The following is a 27,005-nucleotide window of genomic DNA, read 5'->3' on the forward strand; positions in this document are numbered from 1 at the left end:
AAGAGCTTCAAGCCATGAGATAAGGCCACACAGACACTCACTGAGCACTCTACCTGTGAGCACCACAGGGGGTCACGCACAAGTATAAACTGAGCAGTAAAACAATGAGAGTCTGAGCCTCGGTGAAAATCCTTGGGATCACTATTTTTCAAGGGAGTGGTGACACAGCACCATTAAAGCTGGGCCTGTGCCTGCAGCATGGAGGACTTCTATTTGGCAGAGACAGATAGGGACAGACCATTCTGTGTCCGTCTCTAACATCCATCCATCTGGGCTGGCCTGATGATGTGTACACATACACACACTCACACACTGTGACACACTCAGTGGCCAAAAAGTAATTGTGTGAGGAAGGTGTTGATGGATGTTGGAACCTCCTCATCAACAGTGAGAGATGTTACTGATAAATCAAAGGGCAGTGATTACTGCAAAGATGTCACCTAATGCCCAGGTTTTAAGTTAATCTTATGTAATAGATTGTTGAGGGTTTCATTGAATGCAGGATTGAGAAATGACAGTCCCTTGACCCTGAGTCTTGACCCCTTAGCTGTCACTGTAGCTATTATTTTGTCGTTTATGGTCTCTATTCTGCCGCCGTCTCTCCCACCCTCTTCCCTATTCTGACAGTTACATAACATGACGGATACACTTCCCAAGCATTTGAGAAGAAATGAATCATAATAAATGGCTATCACTCTTCACCCTTTTGTCCTTCCATACCTGAGTATTGCTTCTGAGGAGAGCCTTTGTCAATACAGTCGTTATACATGAACTAAAACACTAAAAGTGGAATCATTGCAGTCTGACTGGCTGGTGGCCGCTAACACTCTTAATCTCACACCATTTGGGACGTCATCATTTTGGCTAAAATATGTTTGAGTAGGAGTTTATAGTCACACACCAGTAAACAGCCATTCCTACTTAGCCACCACTTAAACAAACTCTCTTATGATGATTATAATGTATAACATGGATGTACTGATTTGGATCATGCCTCATGTTGTAAGTAGGATGTGTTGTGCAATGTACTGATTGCTCTTTGTTTAGGAAAACAAACAAAAGCAAATCTCCAAAATCATCATCGTCTTGATTTGAATCTTGACAGATCACACCTCTGCGGGGTCCCAGGGAGGGAGGCACGCTCGTTACCATCCGTGGTGAGAACCTGGGGTTGGAGTTCAGAGAGATTCAGGATAACGTGAAGGTGGCCGGAGTGGACTGCACACCTATACGTGAGGGCTACATCCCTGCCGAACAGTAAGTCACCTTCTACATTGATGCCTGATTCTATAACAACGGCAGCGCCAAGTAGTAAACAACACATTTGCACCTTGTCATTCTCAACTGACATCCCCGCAGAGCAGTAAGCACCAGCAGCAGCCAATTTATAGTAGCTATAAATAGCTTCTATAGTGATAATTACAAGGTATAATGATCTTTGCTGCACAATAATTTACTATTCTGTCAACCAAAATGAATGACTTCAGTGTTTTCCAGCTGTACTAGAACCATGGGGAGCCATCAAACTACATTTTAAAACAGCAGCAAATTAAATGATAAATTCAGCATCGTGTTTCTGCTTTTGCCATAATCCCACTGAAAGCACTCTGACAGCTGAACACTTGAGGCCCTTCAGGGACCAAGAAACTTGAGTCAAACACAGACACAACACTGTGTTACCTGTGTTGGCCACATGACAGAGATATAACAAGCCAGCCATGCCAACCAAATGATTCAGAGCACTCACCTCGGGATGTTTATGTGCAAGTGTTTTCTGTGAGTGTAAGGCAGCAAGAGAAAAAGAGAGGAACAAGAGACAATAACAAAACTGATAAACTAATGCAAGACAGGCAGAAAATGGAGTTTGATTTAATGTTGAGTCACAGCGGTACACATACAGTACAATAGACTTGCATGTGTACTGCTGAGAGTAACAGAGGAGAACCCAGGCTTTCATATTTCATAGCAGCACATACTCAAAACACGCACATACACACACACACCCACAGCCTCATAATCATTCTAGAAAGTTTGGGAGTTTACATTTACTTGACATTTGAGTTTAATCCAGTGCTTTGATTCCTTACAGGTGGCGTTTATCAAATTATTTTAAACTAGTTTAAAGTTGGCTTATCAACAGAGCCAGTGCTGCTTCTGCTAAGAAAGTAAGTTATGTGCCAGCACTTTCTAAGCAAACGCTGACCCAGCAGAAGAAGTAGCTGTATTTGAGGTCATATGTAAAAGGATGAAGACTTTTTCCTTCTCTCTCACAAGTTGGCAGAGCATGGGAGGTGAAGCCGCTGCCAAATACTATATTATTTTACTGAGGATTTAACATAGGTTTGGATTCATCCTTATTGCCTAATCGCGCTTTACACACTGGCATTGAGAATCACAGCAGCGTCTTCCAGGGATTGTTACATGTGTTTTTTTGTTGTTTTTTTGCGTGTCTGTATATACCTCTCCATGTGTTTTTTTGTATTTGTCCTACAATAATGCCAATGTGTTTCCAGGATTGTGTGTGAGATGGGTAAAGCAGAGAAGAGCCAGTATACCGGGCATGTGCAGGTCTGTGTGGGCGTTGGAGAATGCATAGCAGAATTCACAGCAAATTCCTCCAAGTACTACTATTTTGTGGTGAGTTTCTATTTTCAACTCTTGTCCTTTTTGTATAAACATATAGAACCTTTAAAGGTTAAAGAGGCTAGATGGTTAAAAGGCTTCAGATGTTGGAATTATTACTGCCTCTTTGCCAATTTGCAAGAAGAAAAACCGCACTCCATATGTCACCCTTTGCATGTTAGCGCCTCACTGATTGTTGGTCTGCGTTCTCACCTACTGTGTCAATTCTATATGTACATGTCAGTTTCCTTGTAGTGTGTACTTGGCTGCGACTTAACATGTGTGGTTCTCACTAAGAGCTGTACTCCCTTTTGGCATTTCTTTCATGCATGTGTCAGCAGTGAGACATGACTGACAGTCACTAATGAGCAGAGAACGAGGAAGAAACACTGATGATTATAAAAACATCTTTCTGCCATGAACGCATAAAAACAAAATCAACACTTGTTCGTTGTTGTTTCGACTCTTACTCTACACACAATTAATCAGCATTACTCTCACACACACGCACACGTGGTCGGAAATAAATTTGCAGTTGTTGCCATTATGTACTCGTTTTATGCAGTGTTATCGTTTTTACTGCCATCCGTTAATGGGTGCTGGCCGAGGTTTATTTCTCAATGGGGTCCTTGTAGAGGATTATATGATGTTAGGTCTAGATGTCACACTACACAGTAGGCTAGAGATGAGATTATAAGGAGGCCAAATGAACTGGATGGAGGCGGATTTACTGTAGCTTCAGCTTCCAGTGGACTACATTAGCTGCTGCTGTGTCAATTTAATTTGAAAGATTTCCACCACTGTATAGTGTATGTAAGTGGGATTAGTCAGTTCACGTTTACATCAACACCCAGGGGCCTTTTCAGCCGAGAATGCTCATTCAGTTTATTTATGTTTGTAGAGTCCACATTTTTATTCTAATAACAAGCATAGATTCATTCATGTGTGTCTCAGCCTCTGATTTTAGAAATAATTTTCCAATTATGGTAGAAAGCGTGTTTAAGTTTAACTAGCCTATGTTTTCCACCCGTCTTATTTATTTAATTATTCCTATACTTTGAATACTACAAGACTCCAGTTCATCTTAACGGATCAACGTTTATACCCTGTACATTTAAGACAGCCCATTGTCTCGAGGGCATTTAAGCAGTTCATTGTTATGCATCATTTATTTTGCTACTTTGATTCAATTTGACTTTTGACCCTGCCTTTTCTCCAGATCCCACGGATTCTCAACCTCAAGCCCAGTCGAGGGCCGGTCTCAGGAGGAACCATTGTCAACATCACCGGCAGCCACCTCGATGCTGGGAGCAATGTGTCAATCATGTTTAAGGACCAGCCATGCACTTATCTCAGGTTAGTGGGGAACAAGCCAGAACTGACCATACCAGTTACATTCAAACAGTCCATTAACAGCACAGTCAAGCAGTGTTTCTCAAATATAGAGAGTACACGCTAGATAATTTTTCCCACATAAACTGAAACACTGGTTAAATAACTTGAGCAGAGAGAAAAATGGTTGTGACCAGGGAATTGTGCCTAGTTTTATTCAATAGGAATGTTTAAAATATTGTTCAGTGAATTTTTTCTTTCAAAATGTATTTTTTGCTGAATTACAAATGGTATTTTCTAATAGAATAAATTGCTGGTAAAGATGTAGTATTACTGTTATCCACCATTTACCACTGATTAATGCACAATTCAAAGTTCAATCAATAAACTCTCTATCCATGTCTACTTAACCAAGCATTCAACCGTCTTAAATATTTGATTGTTATTGGTTTTTTAATCTTTTGGTAGTCTAGATCAACAACTAAGTAGATGACTCCTGTGTGACTACACAATGTGGTGTACTGGTTAATCAAAAACAATGTTAGATAATTAGAAGAGTCTGCCCCCTTTGTTCCTTTTTGAGGGTCATACAGAATAAGGCTGACAAATCAATTACTGTGCACGCAACTAATGCTTCATCCCATCTTGACTATTAGGAGGGGTGGCCAGTGGCTCACCTGCCGAACCCACGCCTCCCTGCATGGCTATGGAAACGTGTCCGTGTCTGTGAGCATAGACAGGGCTCATCTCCAGAGAGACCTGCGGTTTGAGTATGTGGAGGATCCCACAATCACGAAGATAGAGCCTGAGTGGAGCATCTACAGGTATGGTGCAAGGGAAAAAAATCAACACCAAATATTAAATAATCAATCGTCTCTGTCAACATACCGTTGCATCAGCAGTCTGGGCTTATGTCCATACGTCAGTGTCACTCCCAGTTATTCATATGACCATAATGGCCATATTACTAGGTCTCCCTTTAACCTTGTTGTCAATCATTTGTCTCTCTTATAGTGGACACACTCCAGTGACAGTGACAGGAACTAACCTGGACATCATTCAGACCCCACTCATCAGAGCCAAATACAACAGCCTTGAGACACTCAATGTAAGTGTATGCAAACTGACAGTATTGAGGATGAAATGAACTGCCTTTTGGTTTACTTGGTAAATTTAATTGTTTTGTGTTTTTTGTATCCCTTTATTTGTGTATGAAAAAAAATGTTTTGTTATGTGTAATATATGTGTGAGATTTTAATATTTGAATTTGCATTTTGTCTAATACGTGTTTTACTTTTGTGCATCAGTCAAAGTAAAGTAAACTGACTGACTGAATTAAATGAACACGATGAACTATCTGCACCACCACCGGTGTTTCTAAGTACCTAATTTCCCTAGATAGCAAAAGAAGTCAGCCATTGTAAATGTCAGTGATTTTTTTTTTCTAGAGCATGACTCAATTCTTTAATGCCACTTCTAGGTAAATGGGTCAAGGAAAAACACAGAGAGGACGTAGTCAAAATCAACAGGTTGCAGGCGAATTTAAAGGGAATGATGTAATTCCTCTCCACACCTTTGTAACAATAGAGAAGTCGTGACACTGAACTAAAAACCACAGAGATTGGCCCTTATCAAATTCTTTTATCCTCTATTCACCCTTTTACCCAAGGGAGGGTAGATAAAGCCATACAAGGATCTCTGTGATCTGATTGAAAGAAGAGGGAGTAACAAAGGGTAGTAAAGCTATCTCCATGATCCATTTGAGCATGAGCTTGCACTGCGTTTAACATCTGTGCTCACATTAATGGGCTTTGTGTCACAAACTACTGTACTTTCAGCTTGTACTTTGAACCAACATAAATAAATGTGCCGACAGATAATTTCCCATACTGCTTATTTACACAGCTCTGTTTTTACACTGGATGAGTGGGAAGCTGAGATAAAGCAGAATCAAATCCAAATCTATTTCAGACAACACTTATGCACAGACAGGATTATTATTATTCAGTTTTTTTGTTTGTTTGTTATATTTTACAATATCTTTCTTCCCTGTAGAGAGACAAGATACATGTCAGTGATGTCCTGAAGGCCATGCAGGATTTGTCAAGTTTGATGTTCAAGGAGCCAATTAGAGTGACAGGCAATAGTTTGAGTGGCTGCATGGCAGAGGTTACTGTGGAAATGTGAAAAGGCTGCGAATGAGACAGAAATCTCTGTGAATAAACCCTGCGCAAGTGGTTGATTTGTCAATGCCCTGACAGACAGAGAGGAATGGGGACGTTAGAGGGATATTGAAGGGCCTGTGACATGACAATGACCAATTGGACAATCTGTCTTTGTTTACAGAGCTGACTTTGAGACGTGAATAAAGGACAAATAAAGAATTTAAATCACATCACTTGTGAAATGAGTCCGCGGCAAAGCCAAAGGAGGAAAAAAAAAAGAGTGAGACAAGATACAAAAAATTTATAAGGCAGTGTAATTGAGTAGGAAAGTGGTATGGAGAGAGATGAGTGAGTGAATGAGTGCGTGTGACAGAAGAAAAGATCACAGGGAGGAATACCGGGAAAGGGGATAAAGAAGTGATGAGAGGGTGGGGGTGTCTTTCTGGAAATGAAGGAAGGGTAAGACCTAGTTATCACTCCTGAATCTTCACTCATCAAAGCCTGATTGTGGGGAGACTGCACCGGCTCTGTAACTGCACCTCATTTTAGGGCTTTCTTTGAGGAAAATACTCCAACAGGTTCTCTTTGCACTTTCTGAAATGGAGAAGCTGTGAGTTTGAATCGCGTCTCCGATGGGCTTAGTGAGATGTAAATCTGTAACTTAAAAGATTCACCCTAATGACTGTTGATGGGATGGCTTGGCATGTGGTAGGCACATTTTCAAGACCCAGTGTGATAGAGGTTTGCAAGGAGGCAAATGAGGGAACAGGGAACTTAGTCAGAAGTTTGGATTTACATATATTGAGATCCAGCTGTGAAAATTTATGAAAAATTGTGCAAATTTGATTATTTCGACTAAATTTTTTTTATTTTTTTTATTTTCAGAAGATATGGTCATTCATCAATATTTCTTCTCTCAGTTGTGCCAGGTGCTGAGCCCCACATCCATGCTCTGTCAAGCCCCAGAGCTGCCCATCAGCCTGGCCAGACATCAAGAGGTGCCTGAACGACCCAATGAGTTTGGCTTCAAATTGGATGACGTGCAGGCTCTGATGGCACTCAACACCACCAATTTTATTTACTACCCGAATCCTGAATTTGAGCCTCTCAGTGTGTCTGGCGTGCTGGAGCTTAAACCTGGATCACCTATTATACTGAAGGTAGGGGGATCGATATCATCCATCCATACGTATTTACAATCTAGTGTTATTATTTATGGATTTTTGTGGAATTGTATCATGATGGTACTGCTTGATTTATATAGTGTCCTCTGCCTGTACTCATCTGTCTCTTGGTTTAATAACTGTACGTAGATCATTTATGTAATTCTATCGTATAAGTCTAGATATAAATGTTTTCTTTGACCTCAAATCCCTCCCTTTGGTACTACAAACACTAATCATGTGTGATCTCTCTCCTGCAGGGGCGGAACTTCCTTCCACCAACCAATAGTGGGAATGGAAAGCTGAATTACACAGTTCTGATTGGAGAGAAACCCTGCATGTTAACGGTGTCAGAGACCCAGCTGCTCTGCGAGTCCCCCAACCTGACGGGTCGACACAAAGTCTTGGTGAGTGCTGCAGCACGTGATCCACGAAGATGAGACACACACAACACACAGACAGACAGACACACACTCACACACAGACAGAGAGAAAGACATGACAGATAGACTGGCTATGGTTGAGAAGGCAGGCAGACCTACAAATTGACTGGCAGTTTGACAGACAGACGAACATTCCTTCTGTTGTTTTCTATCTATCTCCTTGTCCATTTCCAGACAGACTAGAGCCCTAATCCAATCAGCTGTGTGGTTCCTGTTACTGCCCACAAGCAGACAAAAGACAAACAAATAAGCCTTCAATAAGAGGGATTAGGGCCCCAGCAAACTCAATAAAGATTCCATTTGTGGTTTTAAGAGGGCCCACTTTGAATGAAGCGCTTCCTGATGTTACCACCTACAGTACTGTAGATGTAGCGTCACAGACAGAGACGGACACATTGATGCAAAACAATTAGTAGATGCATGAATAAACAAAAGTGTTTACACACACTGAAATGGCAAATCGATATGTCTGACTGCCTGAGCTTTCATCTTGATTTTCAAGACGGAGAAATGTTTCAAAGACCTGAAATTGATTCCCAGATGGTATATTATCTTAAAGTAAATAAATATTTGTGATATATTTTTTCCTTGAAAAATGCCATACTTCCTTGTGTGTTTGATCACAACTTATTTCCTCCTCTCTAAAGAGTCAAAATTATTGAACCTTCTCCAAGTGTTATTGCTGAAGTGATATTTGAGTGAAGCTGTTCTCTGATTATAGCTCTGGTACACTCAACCACTTGTCTCATCTTTTAAGTATCCACACGAGGTACTAACATATGGCCCTTCTCTGTGAAAGCCTTTCAAGGAAGTACTTTGTGCATTTATGTATAGCACATGCATGCAGCAATTATGATCTGACTTTTTATTTTTCATTATCATCAGGCACGTGTGGGTGGTATCGAGTTCTCCCCAGGTGTGGTCCACATCACATCCGACAGCCCGCTCAGCAGCACAGCAATCATTGGCATTGCTGCAGCTGGAGCCCTGCTCATCCTCTTCATCGTGGTGGTGCTCATTGCCTATAAGCGTAAGTCTCGTGAGAGTGACCTGACCTTGAAGAGGCTGCAGATGCAGATGGACAACCTGGAGTCACGTGTGGCACTGGAGTGCAAAGAGGGTAAGAGCCTAGTGCTTATATACAGGAGATATAAGTGAGTGTTTCTACCTCAAGAGATCCAATTTTCTACCTGGAAATGTTCGAAACATTTTGGATTATTTATTTACTCTGCTTAACCAAGAACATTCAGATCAAAATGTCACTACACGCAAAAAACTGCAGAACACACACTGGGATGGCTTGACCCAAGTGCTGGGTTATTTATTTAACCCAGAATGCTGGCTAACCCAAATACATATGATCATTCCCCTAAATTTCTGTTTTATCCATCAGCTTTTGCAGAGCTCCAGACAGATATCCATGAGCTGACCAGTGATCTGGATGGTGCAGGAATCCCTTTCTTGGACTACAGGACCTACACCATGAGGGTCCTCTTCCCAGGAATCGAGGAACATCCTGTGTTGAGAGACCTGGAGGTATGTGGAGCATTTCACAGATGTCAGGAATCCATCAGTTGTATGGGCAGAAGATGTGACCAGTTTCTCACTTAGTTAATGTTCTTTATTACCACTTGTGCTGTTAAATAGTGTAAATGGTTCTTGTTTGTGTACCTGTTCTTAAGTCTCTATCAAATAACAGTGACAATGCAATTAGCCTTATTTGAAAGAAATGCAAAATGAGCAAGCAAATTAACATTGCGGTGGGTCACAGTGGGTGAAATTGACGTCGATGTTGTTTGTGTTGGTGTGTGGTAAACAAAATCCGTTTGATGGCCGACCACCACACTTTTTTCAAAAACAAACAAGGCAGGCCTCAAATCAAGAGCGCGCTCTCATTAATGACTCTAACGACATGAGACGCTGCACCGTTTTCTCTCTCCACCTCAAAAACAAATTAAAAGTCAATCAGAGGGAGAAAGGCAAAAGAAAAAAAAATCAAGTCATTTATCCCCAGTGGTGACATTGATAGACAGCCGTAATTGAGCAGGTCGTCTTGTTTCATTAAGAGAATGATGGACCCCCATTTCACTGCCCTCAGGGTTGGCCACTCTATCCCTGATGAAAATTTCCCAGTAATAAGCAATATTAATTATGTTTTAATTGGTATAAATGTCGAACTGTATGAGGAGTATAATATGGAATAGGAGCCTAATGAAGAAAGCAGCGGGCTTGTCCTAGGCGGATGATAGCTGCTTAATTGTTATTGATGTGCCGGTGAATTTAAAGGCAAGTTTTTGACTGAAGCTGGAGACTGATAGAAATAGCACAGGTGATGGAAAGCCTGTCGAGGTTTACTGAAGCCGTGGGAAGTTTACTCAGTAATGAAATATTTAACATCCCAGGCACTCAGTTAAAGAGAGATTACATACAGAAAGATATTAAAATATACTCTGGCATGTGTCAGCTTGAGCTTGCTTCTTGACATTTTATTTGTTCCTTGTAACCGTCGAGGTTTATTCTTAGCAGTGAAAATCACTTCCTTTCCTTCTATTTTCCCAACGATTTCACTTTACACAGAATCCCATTTTGCTATCTGCTTTTGTATGATGTGTTTTTTCCTGCCATTATATTTCCCTCTTCCCTCTTGATCTTTACAGAAACAATTCAGTTTCAGCAGCCCTTGTCATTTTACTGCTCTTCCTGTCAACTCGAGCATTAAAGGGTTCCCATGGAAATTGTGTGTAGCTCAGGTCATTTTTTTGTTTTTATGCACTGTCTCTCTATAATCCTAAGAGACAACTGTTTTATTGTCCTGCCCAAAACATATTTTGAGACCTGAACCCATAAAATACATTGGGGTCTAGACAAAAGGCTGAAAACATGCGCATGTACACACATGGCTCAGAGTTTTCCCAGATTTCCATGTGCACTTACATGCACCGAAAAAAGGCAAATGCAGAAACACACATAGCACACACAAATGCTGTACAAATCTTGTCAAGTGGTATGAAATTAGACTTGCAACTTAACAATAGCTCCCAGAAGATTACAAGGGGGCTCCTGTAGGAAAGGTAAAAAGACAGAACATATGCTGGTTGACAGCTGCATTGGGCGCAAAGAGATTTTGTCTTAGCACGAGTGCTCTTGACAGATTTAGAAAAAAAAGCACAAAACATAATCTCCATAGGTGCTATATATGAAAAAAAAAACATAAAGGGAAGAATGTGCGGCAAGTGACTAGTATAAATGGTGCAGGGACATTCTGGGCTCAGACGAGGGGAATTCACATCTCTGCACTCCCTTTCAACTTGCATTAGTGTGGAACACAGCACCATCAAAGTAATAAACATTCCCTCCAGAGGCTTAGTGTTTTCCTGCCTTTACTCTCAACCTTCAGACTAAACGTAACAAAGGCTTGAAGATGTTAAACTCCTTATCTCCACAGATTCTTCCTTTTTTTTCCTTTTCTCTTTCCATTTCTCACCATCTTTCTCCATCTTATTTATGATGACAGATGTATTAACTGTTACTGCAGGGATTTTCATGTGTTTGAGCTGATACTGAATCCATGAATATGATCTAAAAATAATATTTATAATGAGTATATAGTAATCTAAACCTGTGTTTACATTATCATCCTGATGTTACTCTATCACAGAATAAATTAAAGCATTTGATTAACTAGGGAGGCAGAGAGCTAATATTACAATCAAAAGAACCTATGACTAATTAGGTTTGCATTTCATTGCCATGAATGACATATAGACTAATATCTTACATTGCACAGATTCTTGATGGCTATCTCTCTCCTTGTTATTTTTTATGTTTTAGTCAAGTAAAAATTTCTTCTGTTTCCTCAAAGGTGCCTGGTTACCGCCAAGAGCAAGTGGAGAAGGGGCTGAAACTCTTCGGCCAGCTCATTAACAACAAGGTCTTCCTGCTGTGTTTTATTCGCACTCTGGAGGCCCAGCGTGGCTTCTCCATGAGAGACCGGGGCAACGTGGCCTCACTTATAATGACAGTGCTACAGAGCAAGTTGGAGTATGCGACTGATGTCCTGAAGCACCTCCTGTCTGACCTCATAGACCGCAACCTTGAGAGCAAGAACCACCCCAAGCTGCTGCTCCGCAGGTAAGAAGCAGACACAAAAAGAAGTACAAAGATTAACTTTACTCCTGTTACTGTCTAACAAGTAGCTGATAGTGACGGTTTTCAATGTAGCTGCATATTCCAAACCAGATCAGATGCTTGCCAAGTCATCTTCCTTATTATTTATCTTTCTAATATAAAGTCAGAGCCCTGCACTAAATATTAACATTCACCAGCTTCCACGCACATTAAACTTTTCTAAATTCAGGGGAGTATTATGCTTGGCATGGGATCCATATAAAAGGTTTGTACTGCTCATGTAAACCCTTTACTATCAAGGACTGGATATGCTACTCAGTGCTCCCGATCTGTGACATGTTTGGATTAACTCGTGTGACCTTGAATTGCTGGCTCTGTCTCAGAGACACCAGAGTGCATTGCCATGCACATCATTAGCAAAATAATTATGATTAATTAGCAGGGAATCCAATTTCAAATAGCTCAAGAGGAAAAAAAATACTCATTTATGAAAAAAGGGAGAGAGTGAAACTCTGAAAAGCTCACACTCTGGCACAATCACAATCCTCCCTTGAATTTGTCGTCAAAGCTTTAATGGCTTGCACTTGAACACAGCACTGTATGTGATTATTCCTCCTGCCCACGGTGTTTAGTAAATATGATGATTATAGTTACTTGAATAAACTGGCTCTCTCACAGCTGTTGTGTGCCTACATATCCATACATGTAGGCACAGTGCATTGTATGTCGCTTTGTTCGAGGGTTTTCAGTCAAGCCGTGAAAACCCCCAATGATTTGAGAGGCATGTAACAAATTAATTTGTCTCGTTTCGATTAAAATTCTGATTCTGCCTCCAGCTAAAAACAGAAAGGACCCATCTCTGCCAGTAAAGAGACACACAGAAACACAACAGGCATATGCAGAGAGGACTGAAATGAAGGCTGTTCATCATACTGCCCAGAAGACAGTGCACATATTCACCTCATGAAAACCTGTTTAGACTCTACTTGGTGATGCAGAGAGAGATTAATGCTGTCCAGGCAGGAGGCATGATTAATTGCAGCCAGAGCTCAGTGAGCATGGTGCAGCCACTAAACAATGGAGTAACCGCTGATCCTGGCAGTAGATACAACATAAGAGATGGCGCATTCAGCAGAGACAGGGAGAGGTAGTCAAGGACAGTGGAGACACTCAAAGCTGTGTCACCCAGCGAGGAAAGCTGACTACTGGGGCATGGAGACTGGTGGTGAGATCATCTCTTTGATCACCGATCATACACGTCACCAGGGCCTTGTAAGCGCTACACACAGATGTCGTGGACTTATCTCACGTCAGACTTTGATTTGATTGTGAATGCAGAATGAGATTCTCAAGGAAAACAGTTGAAGTGCTGCAGGGGACTGACCAACAACTGTTCTTTTAAGCTCAGTCCAAATACAACATGTCGTCTTCTATCACCCACGTTCCTTCTCTTCCTCTGCCTCTTGGTTGTCATCAAGAGAGAGAGAGGGAAAACCTGGGGAAAACACCGCCTCGGTCTGCCAGCACTCGAGGCAGAGCACATGTTTACAACCAATGCATGCCCAGTTTGATTGCCCATTTGTCATACACACGGTTGCGATGGGCACAGATCACACTGTCTTCATCTCATTCTTCCTCCTCGGATGTGCTTATTAGTCTTTCAGCATCCCAGCATGCATTTCAGATGTGATGAGGCAGTGTGAGCGAGCTACGCCACCCCATAGTGTGGGCTGACTGGCATGTCCTTGGATAGCAGCTGAAAATAGCCCAGATACACAGGAACAAGGCTGCGAAGATGAAGCTTAATCTGGTCTCGGAAAGATAGCACCCCTCCCTCCTTCTTCTCTCCCTTAAATTCTGTCTTTCTCTTCTCTCTGTCTTTCTCTCACAATGTTTGCTCATTTTGAGTGTTTTTCTCCACTGCTCTCATCCCGTTTGCTCTTGCTTATGCCACTTTTGCCGCTTGTGTCGCGCTGCCACTATCTTTATCTCTTTCTCTTTCTCTCTCAATCCATATTCCAGGCTCTTCCTCCTCTCCTCTTTCTGATCGTCTGTTTTCTTGATTGCCAAATCAATGCTTAAAGTGCATGAGCAGGGTGCCTCTGGCTACACTGTGCCTCCTCTTCCAAGAAATCTGTGTATGTGTGTGGACATGTGTGTGTCTGTTTCCTCTCTCTGCACACAAACACACATCCTTCCATCTGTCCCATCTCAACCTGTGCTGAAGCACTTCCACCAGGCAGGCTAACTAACGAGAGCCTTCCGCAACCATCTGTCACATTCCTTGCTGCATTCTCCTCCTTTAACTTCTCTCATCCCTCCCTTCATTCCTCCACCTCTCTCTCTCTCTCTCTCGCCTCCCCTCACCACCATCCATCTTCACATCACGCAGAGTTAAAACAGCCTTTCCAATACCTTAAATTTTGTTTTGGCTATATTTAATGCGTCAAAATAACACTTCTGATATCGGGCAAAAGATGAAAGCACAATATGTTCTCGTGTTGATCACTACCTTCCTTTGGCTCCAGTGTGGACACACAATCATCACACAGAGCGAAGCATCCCCTTGTTTAACTACGATGATAATCACTGTTGAAAGAAGATTTGTGTGTTTGTGTGTGAGCAGCAGATAGAGTAAATGTCAGCGTCAGCAGCTAGTGACACTCTGTTACCAGGAACCAGAGTGGGAAGTGGAAATATATTCTAACTTGAAGCTGTACCGTTTTAACATGTGATTGAAAGCAGGTGAGACTCCCAGACGCAGCTGACTGTTTGATTAACACAACCACTATTGCCTCTTTTTACAAGAAAGTTTCTTGTTTTTTTTTCATAGCTTGGGCCTCTTTATTTATTTGTATGTAGTCAGTTGATTAAATCATGGGCAAGAAATTTGATAATTGATAAAGTCTGAGTCATCCTCCAGACAAAACAGCTAAACAAGCTCTGCTTCCATCTCTTTTTAAATGTGTGAAATTGTTCGTTGGGCAAAATAAGCAATTTATGATCGGTTGTTTTGTGATTGGAATTTGTCGCCTCTTATGATTAATCTGCAAAATATCTCCAAATAATTGAAAATTTGTAGCTGCCTCATTATTCTGATGCAATGAGGGATCATTCGAAGCCAAATATATATCAACAAAGGAAAGACAGGCTGTTTGGTTTGATTATATGGCAGAAGATCAGGATTACACTGTATTTTGTTATGGCTTTCTTGATTTACATTATATAAGTCCTCTGTTCCTATTTCATACAGATACGGTATACAAATTCATGTTACTGGCACCCTCAGTTATGTATGATGAAACACGGATTCCCTTCGACCTTACCTCGGTAATCATGGGAAACTGAGCCCTGCCAGGTTCCCTGTGCTCTAGATCATCTAGTGCCCACTGCCCCTCTGTCTGTCTGGCTGCCAAGTAGGCGAGCTTGACCATGCCAACGCGTCACCGAACATTTCGTAGCATTAACCCAAAGTATAGGTTGGATTGTGTTTTGAGTAGCAGATTTGAGAGAAGATTGTTTGAAAGTTGTAATACCAAATGCTCATGTTAGATCTTAAAGCTCGATCACATTGCTATTTTTATCCTGGTTCCCCAAAGACTGGCCTGTGCCAAGACTTCTTATTACTGCTGCAGGGCTGGCACTGACTGCCAGGAGCACACACACACACACACACACTTACACACACAATAAACACTAGTCAGTGCACATATTAATTTAACACATACACAGTGGGATTAATTTGTGCTTTTTGCATGCAATCCTTAAAATACTCTCACACTTGTCCAGTTACACAAACACACTATGTATTGGAAGAGAATAAGGAAAAGGAAGTTTAAGAGGAAAAAGGAATGGCCAGACTCAGTCACACATTTCTTCTTGTCCTTTTTTCATTTTCCTTTTTCCACTGATCCCTCCTTCTTTTGCAGTGTACCACCTCCTTTCTCCATACTCCTTTCATCCCTTTGATAGATGGGCTACATTTGTGGAAATGGAGCGAATTTGGAAGTGTGTATTATTACAAGATCCAGAATGGGGAAGCCAGAGGGAGGGAGAGAGACAGCAAGGACACTTGAAAGGAAAGATGAAAAGTGACCTTGTTGACCCTTGGATCTGTGGACGGAGGAGGGGCAGGAGGGGCGGCAAAATAAAAGTGCGGGCACAGTGTGAGGCAGGAAGTTAATCCCCCCCAGGTGTTGTGCCAGTGTTGGCAGGGGGTGCCAGGCCAGCCCACTGGCACAGCAGACATCAAGCCCCCTACCCCCCCCAAACGCCTCAGTGTGGAGACCCTTAAAGAGGCTGTCTGAATAGTAAGAGGTGGGAGGGCTGCAGGTGGCAGCCGAAAACACTTGGGACAAAACCCATGTGCACGCGCATGCATGCACACACACACAACGCACAACGGACACTAATCCTGAAATATTGATGCCTATGGTAGTTGCTCATTGAAAGCAGAGGGAGGGGTATGGGGGTGTGTGTGTTTGAGGTGTTCTGACAGATTACCCACACACCCCTGCTGCTGGCCAAGAAGGTTGCTGTCAAAGGATATCCGATCCTCGCCTCTCCTCCCTTTCCCCTCGCCACCACCGCTGTTGTTATTATGTATGCATATTAGTCATTCACACGGGATCATTCACACTGTTGGCCCAGGTCAACACATACACACAGGCACACATACACACAAATGCAGATACACACCATTTTGCCACACCAGTGGAGCATGGATGCCAGGCGGAGAAAGAGAGGGAGATGTATTCATTCACTTTCTATTGTGCACGGATCGAGTGTTAGTCCAGTGAATAGGCTAGGGAGCGCTTGATAATGAGGCCAGTGTTATTACAGCGCTGCTCCAGCCCCTAACGACATCAATCCACGGGGATCAAATAAAGGCTTTTAATTGCTTTGCCTCATATTAAAATCCCCGCCACCGTAGGCAAGCTGCCCTCGGCGTGCCTGAGCATAAAAGCCAGCTGAAAGATTGTCTGAAAGGCCATCATATAGCATGTGTAAAGCCCTCTCAATTCATGTCTGCGCAATTATGTTTGTGTAACGAAAGCCTATTCATTAGCAGCGGTCACCAATTTTAGCAGAATATTTGATGATGGTGTTGAATATTTGTGATGGTAATAAGAGTGTGGGGGATCATATGTTCATTATGTGCTATGTGTGTCTGTTTGCAGGACTGAGTCTGTCGCAGAGAAAATGCTGACCAACTGGTTTACCTTCCTCCTCTACAAGTTTCTGAAGGTGACTTTTCTAACTATTATAAAGTTTTTACATTTTTAGGAAAAATTGCTACCAGTTTGTTTGTTTGTTTGTTTTGTAGATGTAATAAGTTTATAATTTCAATAGCAATTGAGCATATTACAGTAGAAAGCCATTTGTCGTACTTTTTTTTATTTATTATTAATTGGTTTTCTTCATAGGACATAGGACTTTGAGCCACAGACTGTCTATATTTAAAGTAAACCTTTATGAACAAGATACATGCCTGATAAACAATGCATAGTTTGGGCTTTAAATCAGGAAATATAATTGTTATGATATTCATATGGTTTTACTTTTAATGAAAATTCATAAGGTTTTACTTTTAATTAAAAATCATCTTTATCATCTAGTAGAGAATTGTTTTATTTCAGCACGCATTCATGCGAAAATGTCAATAGGCCGTTGCAGGGAAGTAGTTTTTACTTAATACGTCACCAGTGTGTCACCACTCCTTGCCTTGAGTGAAGAAAATGTCACCGTCATCCTGTTTTTCTCCTCCATCCCTCGACCCATCCTTTCACTGCAGCTGGGAGGAGAATAAAAAATGACAGAAGGCCAATCTCTTCAGTTTGATAAACAGCAATGTTTCTTTTGGGGTGGCTTTTATGGTGTTTTTCACAGTTTATCCATCAAACCCTTCCCAAACTCCAGCATCATTTCAGCAAAGTTTATGTATCGATAGGTGCTACAATTTAGTTTAATTTAGGGGGACGAAAGAGTTTGGGACATAGTGTTAAATAAGTCCTGCTCAGCAACTTTCGGAGGAAAAGCAGCCTGGAAAAAAACATTAGAAAAAGCAACTACTACATTCTCGATAGATATTTTCTCAGACATTATTAACTATGCTGTCAGTGTCAGTATATCAGTGAGTTGACTGTAGAAATGGCTTCAAAGTTTCTCACTCCCTCCAAACTTTCTCCCTGTTCCTTTCTCCTCAAATCTCTTTTCAGGAGTGTGCAGGCGAGCCTCTCTTCTCCCTCTTCTGTGCCATCAAGCAGCAGATGGAGAAAGGCCCCATTGACTCCATCACAGGAGAGGCGCGCTACTCGCTCAGTGAGGACAAGCTCATCAGACAACAGATTGACTACAAGACGCTGGTAAGGGGTTCACCTGCCCAGGGGTCCTCGGGCTAAAAGGGCTGAAAGGGGACACTTAATATGCTTTCAGGGACAAGAGGAGGGAAAAAGGGTGGATATGGGTTGCCGGTCATGAGATGTGCAACGGGACATAAAGTTGTCGCTGTTACGCTTGACATGCAAGGGGCACAGGAGTTGCGACCTCACTTCCTGTTGAGACTAGAGCTGTCAAGAAAGAAAAGAGCAGGGCTTAGGGATGAGGAGGAAAGAAGGAGATTATGCATGTGTATGTATCTGCACAAGCAGAGAGACGATAACACTCTCCCCTTCAGGAACCTCTCATTTATTCCCTGAGTCTGTCTGTTGTTGTCCCCTCTCCACTGTGATCTGTTAGTTTCAGCAGGGGAAACTCAGATGCTGTTTAGTCCTTCTGTCATCCATTTGTAGTCCACATCCTAGGAGTACTGATTTGCATACTCTGTCAAATGTCCATAGTGAACTGTGATAGGGGAAAACATCCTTAAAATGTTCCACAGATTGGCCTTTTGTAACTGAATCTCCAGTACTCCGCTCACCCAGCACATTTTCCACAATATAGACCAAGTCGTTTATAATGTGTATTCATGCTGTCCTGTAGTCCAGGTACAGTATTTGCACCAACACCAGAGGGCCATACTGACTGAACTGATGAATATGATAATAATATTATAATTAGCTGCTTTACTGCTCATCAATTCAGATCGCATGCTGGTGTTTCTCTTCAAGCTCTGAGGAGAGAAGTTTCCCTGGTGAACAATCTTTTCTTTTGCTGCCTGCAAATCTCAGACCCTTTGGCAAGCTGAAAATCAGTGCAGCTCCACTGAGTACCAATGCAAGTCAGCCTTATTAATAAAAAACACACAAAGCTCGACCAGCATGCTGCACCTGCTACCTTGTGCATTAGATAAACTTAGTAAAATGTCAGCAAATTTTACCCATAGATAAACCAGAACGAAGCTGACTTCGAAATAAAGTAAATAACAACACGCTTTTAGCTTTGCCCCACCTCACAGTGGCAGCCCTGTGTGTGTCTCTGCTACAGGTTGTGAACTGCATCCATCCAGAGAACGAGAAGAGCCCAGAGATCCAGGTTAAAGTGCTGAACTGTGACACTATCAGCCAGGTGAAGGAGAAGATCCTGGATGCCATCTACAAGAACCTCCCACACTCACACCGCCTAAAAGCCTCTGACATGGACCTGGGTATGAGAGGTTGTCTTTTTGTAATAAACATTCAAAATGCAGGTTAAATGTACTGAAACATTTTGTTTACAACGCAGGGTTAGTTAAATGAAAGAAGTTTGCATGGCAGCCCTTCTTTGTAGTCCTTCTATGACTCGCTGTTGAAGGGTTCTGACCTTCTTCATATATTTTACAGCTTTTAAAAGGACATTTGTAATTCCACTTTTCAGGGCTGTAGTTCATGAGAGATTTTGCTCTCGTACATATATTGTGCAGCTTGTCAAAACATTTCTATCCATGCAGTGTTTCCTCCCCTTCTACCTGGAGAAAAGCAGACTGAACTCAGACGCCCATTGATTTTTACAAAGGCTTCTCCACCGCCCTATCCAGCCCTGCTTAAAAAGTACAAGTCTTCTTAGATATAGAGAGGTAGCTTTCTTTTCAACCTCCAGAGAGTTGACTTCCTGGCTCTGTTGGCTCAGATGTTTGAGTCTCATCTCTCCCCTCCCCAAACTTCCCATCGATCGACTCTCTTGTTGACTGGTGTCTGAGTCAGATGATTGATCAGCTAATCAATTAAAATGCTCAGTGATGTCTTCCTTACAAAATCTTTTTCTTTCTTTCTTTCTTTCTTTCTTTCTTTCTTTCTTTCTTTCTTTCTTTCTTTCTTTCTTTCTTTCTGTCTTTCTATCTTTCTGTCTTTCTTTCTGTCTTTCTGTCTTTCTAGTACAAGTAGGATATGATGTTTAGGAAGGCCTTGATTTAGCTACAGGCCCTCTTTGCCACTCATGAGATCTATTGGCAGCTACAGTATGTATTTATTTTTTACTGGGTTGTATACATGCATTTAAATTCCAGTCTAATATATATTTCAAATTACTTAAAGGTGCAGCGATATAACTTCTCTGCAAATTACCTAGTGATCAACAGGTTTGGCGCACCTTGTGTGTGTGTACAGTACATGTGCACAGATGTGCATGAATGTGACCATAGCAGTGTTATCCATGACTGTTTGTCTCTTCACCGTGCGCTGTGCTTTTTATGGTTTAATATTGCCAGATGGATTTTCCAAGCCCCTGTTGTGTGTTCGCAATAGCATATTTATAACCAACCCCAGATCTAAGATGGGTTGAGTGCATACCATGGGGAATCTGACTGTGATAGCTAAGTGAAGAGATTGGTTTAGCCTTTTGACGACACTCCTGGATAAAATTGTTTTATAGCCCCCCTTTGGGCAGGATGTGTTGTTATATTATTGTTTTATTACAAAAGGGACCTGAATATTGTTAGAGGTACAGTAGCCGGCCACTCATTCTGTCTGTTTGATTGTGAGTATGAAAAAGACGATGAGTAAATGCAAGCTCGCAGGAAAACCCATGCATGTAATTAAATGCTGTGCTATATTTACAGTATGTTTCTGTACAGATTAGAAGACTGGTCTCTCTTCACACACATGTAGTTTTTTATTTCTTGGTCCTGTGCTGTTTATTTTGATAATAATTCTTCAGAGGAAACAGGTCTCTCCATTTAATCGTGTCACGCTTTTTAATTTGAAGAGAGGTGCTGTTGGTACACAGGTGATACCAGCGGCTCTTATGATTTCTGACACACTCCCCCACACATACAAACGCATATAAACAGACTGATTGCAGTGGCTGATAAGTATAATGGGATTGTGGCAGCCCTGTCCTGAGACAGATTGGCCAGCAGTGTTGTTATCCAAGGTATTGTTTTTAATTCCCCTCTGCTTCAATTCTGCTTCTCAGCCCTTTCGCAGGGCACCAGAGGAGATAGGGCCCGAGAACAAAGAAGCTAGGCCCTGTGTTTGTGCCTTTGTGTCACTGTGTGCGTGCCGCTAGTAGCAAATGTGTGTCATGCATCTCTGTGGAGTACAACAGTCACCTTCAGCCCTTCTCTTCACCATGAGCTTCCATACATTCCCAAAAGCCCTTATCTCCTTTGCTGTGTTTGAGTCTACAAAGCTAGTCCAGACACACACACACATACACACTCAAACACACACCGTTGTGTTGCCGTTGTTGTCCCACTGAGCAAAGACCACTGGATTTGGGAATCAGAGTAATCTCAGTTTGCTCTGGTTTCATACCAAGTTTATTCTTTTATTTATTCCTTTTTTTCTCTTCATTTCTTCATCTGTTTACTGAGTCTCAACTGGAGACGGGTCCTCATTTGCATCTTTATGGGGAGATGTACTGTATAGACAAAAACAACAGGAGGATCTTTATTTCCTGCTGATTTTTCAGATGCTAACACAATTCCTTTCGATCCTCCAAAGACAGGCCTCATCACACACCACGGTGATTGCTGCTTTGTTTTCCTGTTTGTGATCAGGATAGGAGATGACAGTGGCCGACGCTCGTGGGAAACACAGCGAGGAGCACCGACACAATAACGTATTCATAAAGCCCATGGTGTCTGCAAAAAGAAAGGAGGGAATCATGTGCTTGTTTGTTTTTGAGATGGCTTTCCTCTTTCACTTATGATAATGCTGCTGAGGTATTGTGAGATGTATTTATCAAAGACTTTGGTTTGTTCTGTGCTGATGTTGGAAGCCTGGTGTATATGTAATTTGGTTGTAAGGTCATGTAAATGCTGTCCTCTTGTTTAAATGAAAGGCGCTGTCATGTACAGTGGAAGTTGCTTGTTGAAAAGCATAGAAATGAGGTGATCTGCAGTCTTTGAATATAGCTGCTGTTTCATGTGTGCAGCTCGCTTGTTCCGCCATTCAGTGTTGGCGTGGATGTGAGTCTGGCCTGCTTCTACCTAAGCTACCAGCTGTAATAATAAGAGCAGCTAGACATTGGTCTTACAGCAGAGGATAGGGTTTTGAAAAGAGGAGACTGGAGACCAATAGTGTCGTCAGAGAGCACAGCATAAGGGCCAGTGCTGCTGATGGAAATGGAAGTGCACAAGCCTTGGGCATACAGCTGTAATCGCAGCCATCGATCGCGCCAGTGAAGGAGATTTGGGGGGGGGGCTTCACTCTAAAAAGAAAAAAAGTAAAGTGGGTGATTAATTTAACTTGCCTCTTGTTACTGTCTCTCATGTGTGCGATTGCTCTTTTGGTTCTACATCTCTTTTCCAATACAAAATGATTGTTCTGAAGAAAACAAAGAAAAAGTTCAATAGATGAAGATGGAGATAGTGACAACTCGTTTTCTGGCAAACAGATAAGAAAAGAGTGACGCTTTCTTCTTCAGCTGTTTTTTTCTGTTGATATTGTTCATGTTTTCTTCTAACACTTACTAAGCTTCGTCCGCCATCAAAACATTATTTCTTTTACATACTTAGATGTATCGATTGTCGCTGCAAACATACTCTTAAGACTTTCAACCAAGTTTTTATCCATCAAACAACAGTCCAAAATGAAAACCCAGCTTTAGGACAACCATCACAATCTATTGCTTCTTTCCAAAAAACAGAACATAGAAAATTGTGTAAACAGATTCAAGAAATAAGTAAAGTAAATGTTGTCAAAGGATTAGTGTTACGTGGATGTGTAGGTCATGTTTTGACCTTTCTTTTTGTTTTTTCTCCAGAGTGGCGCCAAGGTAGAGGACAGCGCATGATCCTGCAGGATGAGGATGTCACCACTAAGATTGAAGGTGACTGGAAGAGACTGAACATGTTGGCTCATTATCAGGTACGGACATTACTGTGTCTTTTTAAAATGTGCACAACTGCAACTTGCATGTTTCCCTGCAGGTTTTTGTTTGTGTTTAACTTGCTGACTAACTTGGAGTTTTTCATAACATTTCAAAATTTGGCATTTTAGAAATCCAAAGAGTTCGTAAAGTTTTAGATGTTGCAAATAAAGAAATCATTTTTGGGTTAGGGTTATTATCTCCAAAGACTTCTGTCTGGAGCTTTAATCAATAGATTACATCTTGTATTTGAAGGGATTCACATGTTCTTCATTTAAAGAAAGGTACAGTTGGTTTAATCCCATTTCCACAGCAGCAAATATACACACAAAGAACACAATGTCTCTCACACATCATGAAATAATTTTGACACTGAACACAGAGGGCCTGATAATAAGTGTTGAACGCGTCTGTGGTATTGTATTTATTCATACCAACTCCTCTCTTCTTTACCACTCACTAATTAATGAGTACAGTATGTAGCCATCACCGTAGCCCTCTCAACTCACCTCCATGTGGTCAAAGGACTTTTAACACCTATGTGTGGAGAGGGCTTGAGATAAAATCTGATGTCTCGTCAAGTGTTGTCTTCTTTCTTAGGTGGATTACTGTTCAAAATGTACAATAGGGACACATGGCAAACAGTTTGTAGAGTTGATAGTACAAAGAAAGACCTGAATTTACTCATTTATCAACAGGTTTTCAAATAAAGACAAAAGCACAAAATATCTCTTACTTTCATGCAGAATGGCAGACAAACACACATCTAAACGTTTGTTTTGTCTTGAGAAGCGACTTTATCCAGCCAACCACAATGAGTCTGGTTTGAAAAACTCGCCTGCTTTGTCAACACGGTGTTAATAAGTCCAGCCGCCGAGCAAGCAGTCACTGTCCCCACCAAGCACGAGTGCATGGTGCCTAAATTAAATGTCAGCCGCAGCAAGTGTCAACAGGCTTGGAGAGGGAGGCGCTGGTGGAATGGATTAGGGGACTGATTCGAATCACAGATAAGATAATGAAGACAGAAGTTAATTCATTTTTTCAGGCCCAGTAATAAGGGCGCCTTATCTTTGACAGACCAAAAAAAAGAAAACACTCCCATCCACTCAAAATTTGTCATGAGGCCAAGCAAAGACCGTGAAGGGGAGGGGACGCTGCAAACACATCCAGCCTTCAGTCAAGGGCATCTGCAGTTTCACACTTAGCATCTCCATTCTTATTTTTATGACTTTATTTCAGCAAATGGTTTGATGGCTAGATTTGGTCCAGAGATGTCCTCTCGTGACATGTTATCTAAATACATGTACATCTTATTAGAGTAAGTACAGGACAATAAGTAGTAAAATACCAGTAACATGGCCACCCAGACCCACTGGATAGAGATGTGTGCTTTGCTTTATTAAGATAATCTGGTCTGTCCCTAACTGAATTTTCCTACTAACTCTGTCTTTGTATTACAAACTGAGCTGATTTCTTGTTTAAGAAAACATCACATAGTAGCTACAAGCAAAATTGTGACATTTGCCATATCAGATCTTTCTGTCCCGTAATGAGAGACATTTCTATCGTCCTCCTCCTCCTCCTCTCTTTCAGGGAACTGTGCTCCACTTTCTGCCTTTATCCTCTCCTCCAAATGTTATTTCCCCAAATGCCACTCCTCCTTTTCTCATTTCATTATGTTCCATTGTGCTTTGCTCGTTTTTTTATCTATTCAACATATAAGAGCAGTGATCAGGGCGCATGCTTAAGGGTGCTGGAGAGTTGTGGGGGGCTCCCCACAAAGGAATAACAAGATCTGCCCCCTGGGCCTCCTGCTTACAATGATATAAACATATTATGCATAAGGAGCAGATTGAGTGACTGGGTGAAATAATGATACAATCTTAATAAGGCTCCAGCACACACACACATTCACACCCACACATATACGTACAAAAGGCCCCTGGTCCTTATTCCCTGTCCCATCCACCCACACTATGATAGAGATCACTTCAATTAACCCTGCCTTACCCTGCAGCACGGGCAGCCAGATTATGCAGAATAGGGGCTGTGTGTGTTGGTGTGTCGATGTGTGTGTGTTGGTATACGAGTGTGTGTGTGGTGGGTGGAGGGGGGTTGGGCATAGCTGGGACAGACTCCATCCCAGTTGTGTTAATTGAATCCCGTTTGGCTGACTGGGGAAGGTGGAGTGCACAATTGACTCATTCATTCATTTACACACACTTATTTACACGTAGACCAACACAGACACACGCACTGCTTGATTTTTCACACCTTCATACACACTCACACAACCCTAGAGGAAAGGTATTATTGAATAGAGACTGTGGGATGTCCCCTTTCACACAGGCCTGTACGCTGCTTTTCTAAACTCCCCCTCCCCCTGTCACTCATAATATGTATGTGTAGGCTGAATAGAGTACATAAGGGTAATAAGATATTCTATATCCTAAAGTATTGCCTACCAACATCAAAGTGGAATAGATGGAGGAAAATATGGAACATGACACCAAAACAATGATATATGAGTTTTTTGATTGGTTGTATTAGAAATATGCTCAAATGAAAATAACAAAATCTGTGCAAAAGGCTTTCCTGGTTCTTTTGAACATTTGCACACATCATTTGCATAATACATGCATCTCTTTTGCAGGTGCCCGATAATGCAGTAATGGCCTTGGTTCCCAAGCAAGTTACCGCCTACAATTCAGTGAACAATTCCACCGTGTCTCGAACCTCTGCAAGTAAATATGGTAAGTCTACTTGATTGTGAAGTTTATGCTCAATCTGACTGCTGTGTGAGTCACATACTATACTTATTTCATATTTCACATCAGGGGAACATGAACTTAACCTCTCATTGAAGTTTGCATCACTGCTGGTGTGGCTACGGTTCATCCAAACCCGAGGCAAATTGGCCAAATTAGAAATAAATTTAAGTACACAGAAAAATCATTTAAATAATTATTTAAGCCAAACAAAACACAGACATATAAAAAACATCAAATGTCTGTTATTAAATAGACATTTATTACAGAAGGAAGGAGACAAATACATAGAAAGAAAGTAACTGATCCTACAGTAGAGCAGTGGATGCTCCCATCTGAAAATGACAGGGTCCTGCATGTCAACAGTGACAGACTTGGGAAGACAAGACACAATTTAGAGTGGCTGAAAGAATTTCTAAAACATAACAAGAGACCAAATAGACTCTTTCTTTTGTTGTTGTGGCCGCTTGAGACTCCAAAGTGTGTCCCCCCATCCTTCAATGTGCCAGTGTTTTTTTCTGCCTGTCCGTCTGCCGCACGTCTCCTTGAACCTGCAAAACCATCAAGTTAGTAGCTGATCAAAGGGCCAGACTCGCTGCCCACAAACACTTCAGACACATCAAATGTGGTGCCACATTATTAGCATCGTCTCATCTCCATACGGTCTCGCCTCGCTTCTCTGGCTCCAAATGAGACCAGATAGGACGAGGTGAGTGGCGCGACGGAAAAAAAGGGAGGATGCCAGGAATATCTCCCCTCGCCATTTTTTTTAAGTGATTGACTTCAAACGCAAGTGTCATCCACTTCACAACTGGTGTGGTGCTTGAGTGACTTTGAACTCACCCTGACTACAATGGTCAAATAGTGAAGAAAGCGATGAATCTGAATTTGATACAGCTGCTGAGGAGGGGGAGGGAGGGAGCGAGGGGCAGGAGAGAAAGTTATGGAAAAAGCACAAACACTGTGTAACATGTTGAGTCAGAGAATGAAAGGAAAAAACCTTGTTTGATCTTTGATGTAAAGTTTCCATCAAAAACCAGAAGGAGAAGGAGAAAAAAAAACGACAACAGAAAAAAACAAACTCCAGTGTGTGTGTGGAGCTGGATCAGAATAGAATCCAACCAGAAATCCTCTCCTGTGTATCCCTGACTCTGT

General features: G+C 41.7%; 1 protein-coding gene across 1 annotated transcript in view; it reads left to right on the forward strand.

The window, feature by feature from the left end:
- Positions 1-27,005, forward strand: part of plxna4 (plexin A4) — a 229,461-nt gene that overhangs the window by 184,623 nt on the left and 17,833 nt on the right. Inside the window, exons 13-27 of the mRNA XM_085769926.1 lie at positions 1,106-1,257; positions 2,514-2,637; positions 3,842-3,978; positions 4,611-4,778; positions 4,969-5,062; positions 7,040-7,279; positions 7,543-7,689; positions 8,611-8,845; positions 9,119-9,261; positions 11,588-11,856; positions 17,034-17,100; positions 18,072-18,218; positions 19,279-19,438; positions 22,978-23,081; positions 25,736-25,835. Of these exons, the coding sequence (XP_085626052.1) occupies positions 1,106-1,257; positions 2,514-2,637; positions 3,842-3,978; positions 4,611-4,778; positions 4,969-5,062; positions 7,040-7,279; positions 7,543-7,689; positions 8,611-8,845; positions 9,119-9,261; positions 11,588-11,856; positions 17,034-17,100; positions 18,072-18,218; positions 19,279-19,438; positions 22,978-23,081; positions 25,736-25,835 (2,287 nt within the window). The remainder of the gene's footprint in view (positions 1-1,105; positions 1,258-2,513; positions 2,638-3,841; positions 3,979-4,610; positions 4,779-4,968; positions 5,063-7,039; positions 7,280-7,542; positions 7,690-8,610; positions 8,846-9,118; positions 9,262-11,587; positions 11,857-17,033; positions 17,101-18,071; positions 18,219-19,278; positions 19,439-22,977; positions 23,082-25,735; positions 25,836-27,005) is intronic.

This window comes from Trachurus japonicus, chromosome 23 (genome assembly GCF_045865225.1).
Source record: "Trachurus japonicus isolate A0001 chromosome 23, Traja_1.0".
NCBI lineage: Eukaryota > Metazoa > Chordata > Actinopteri > Carangiformes > Carangidae > Trachurus > Trachurus japonicus.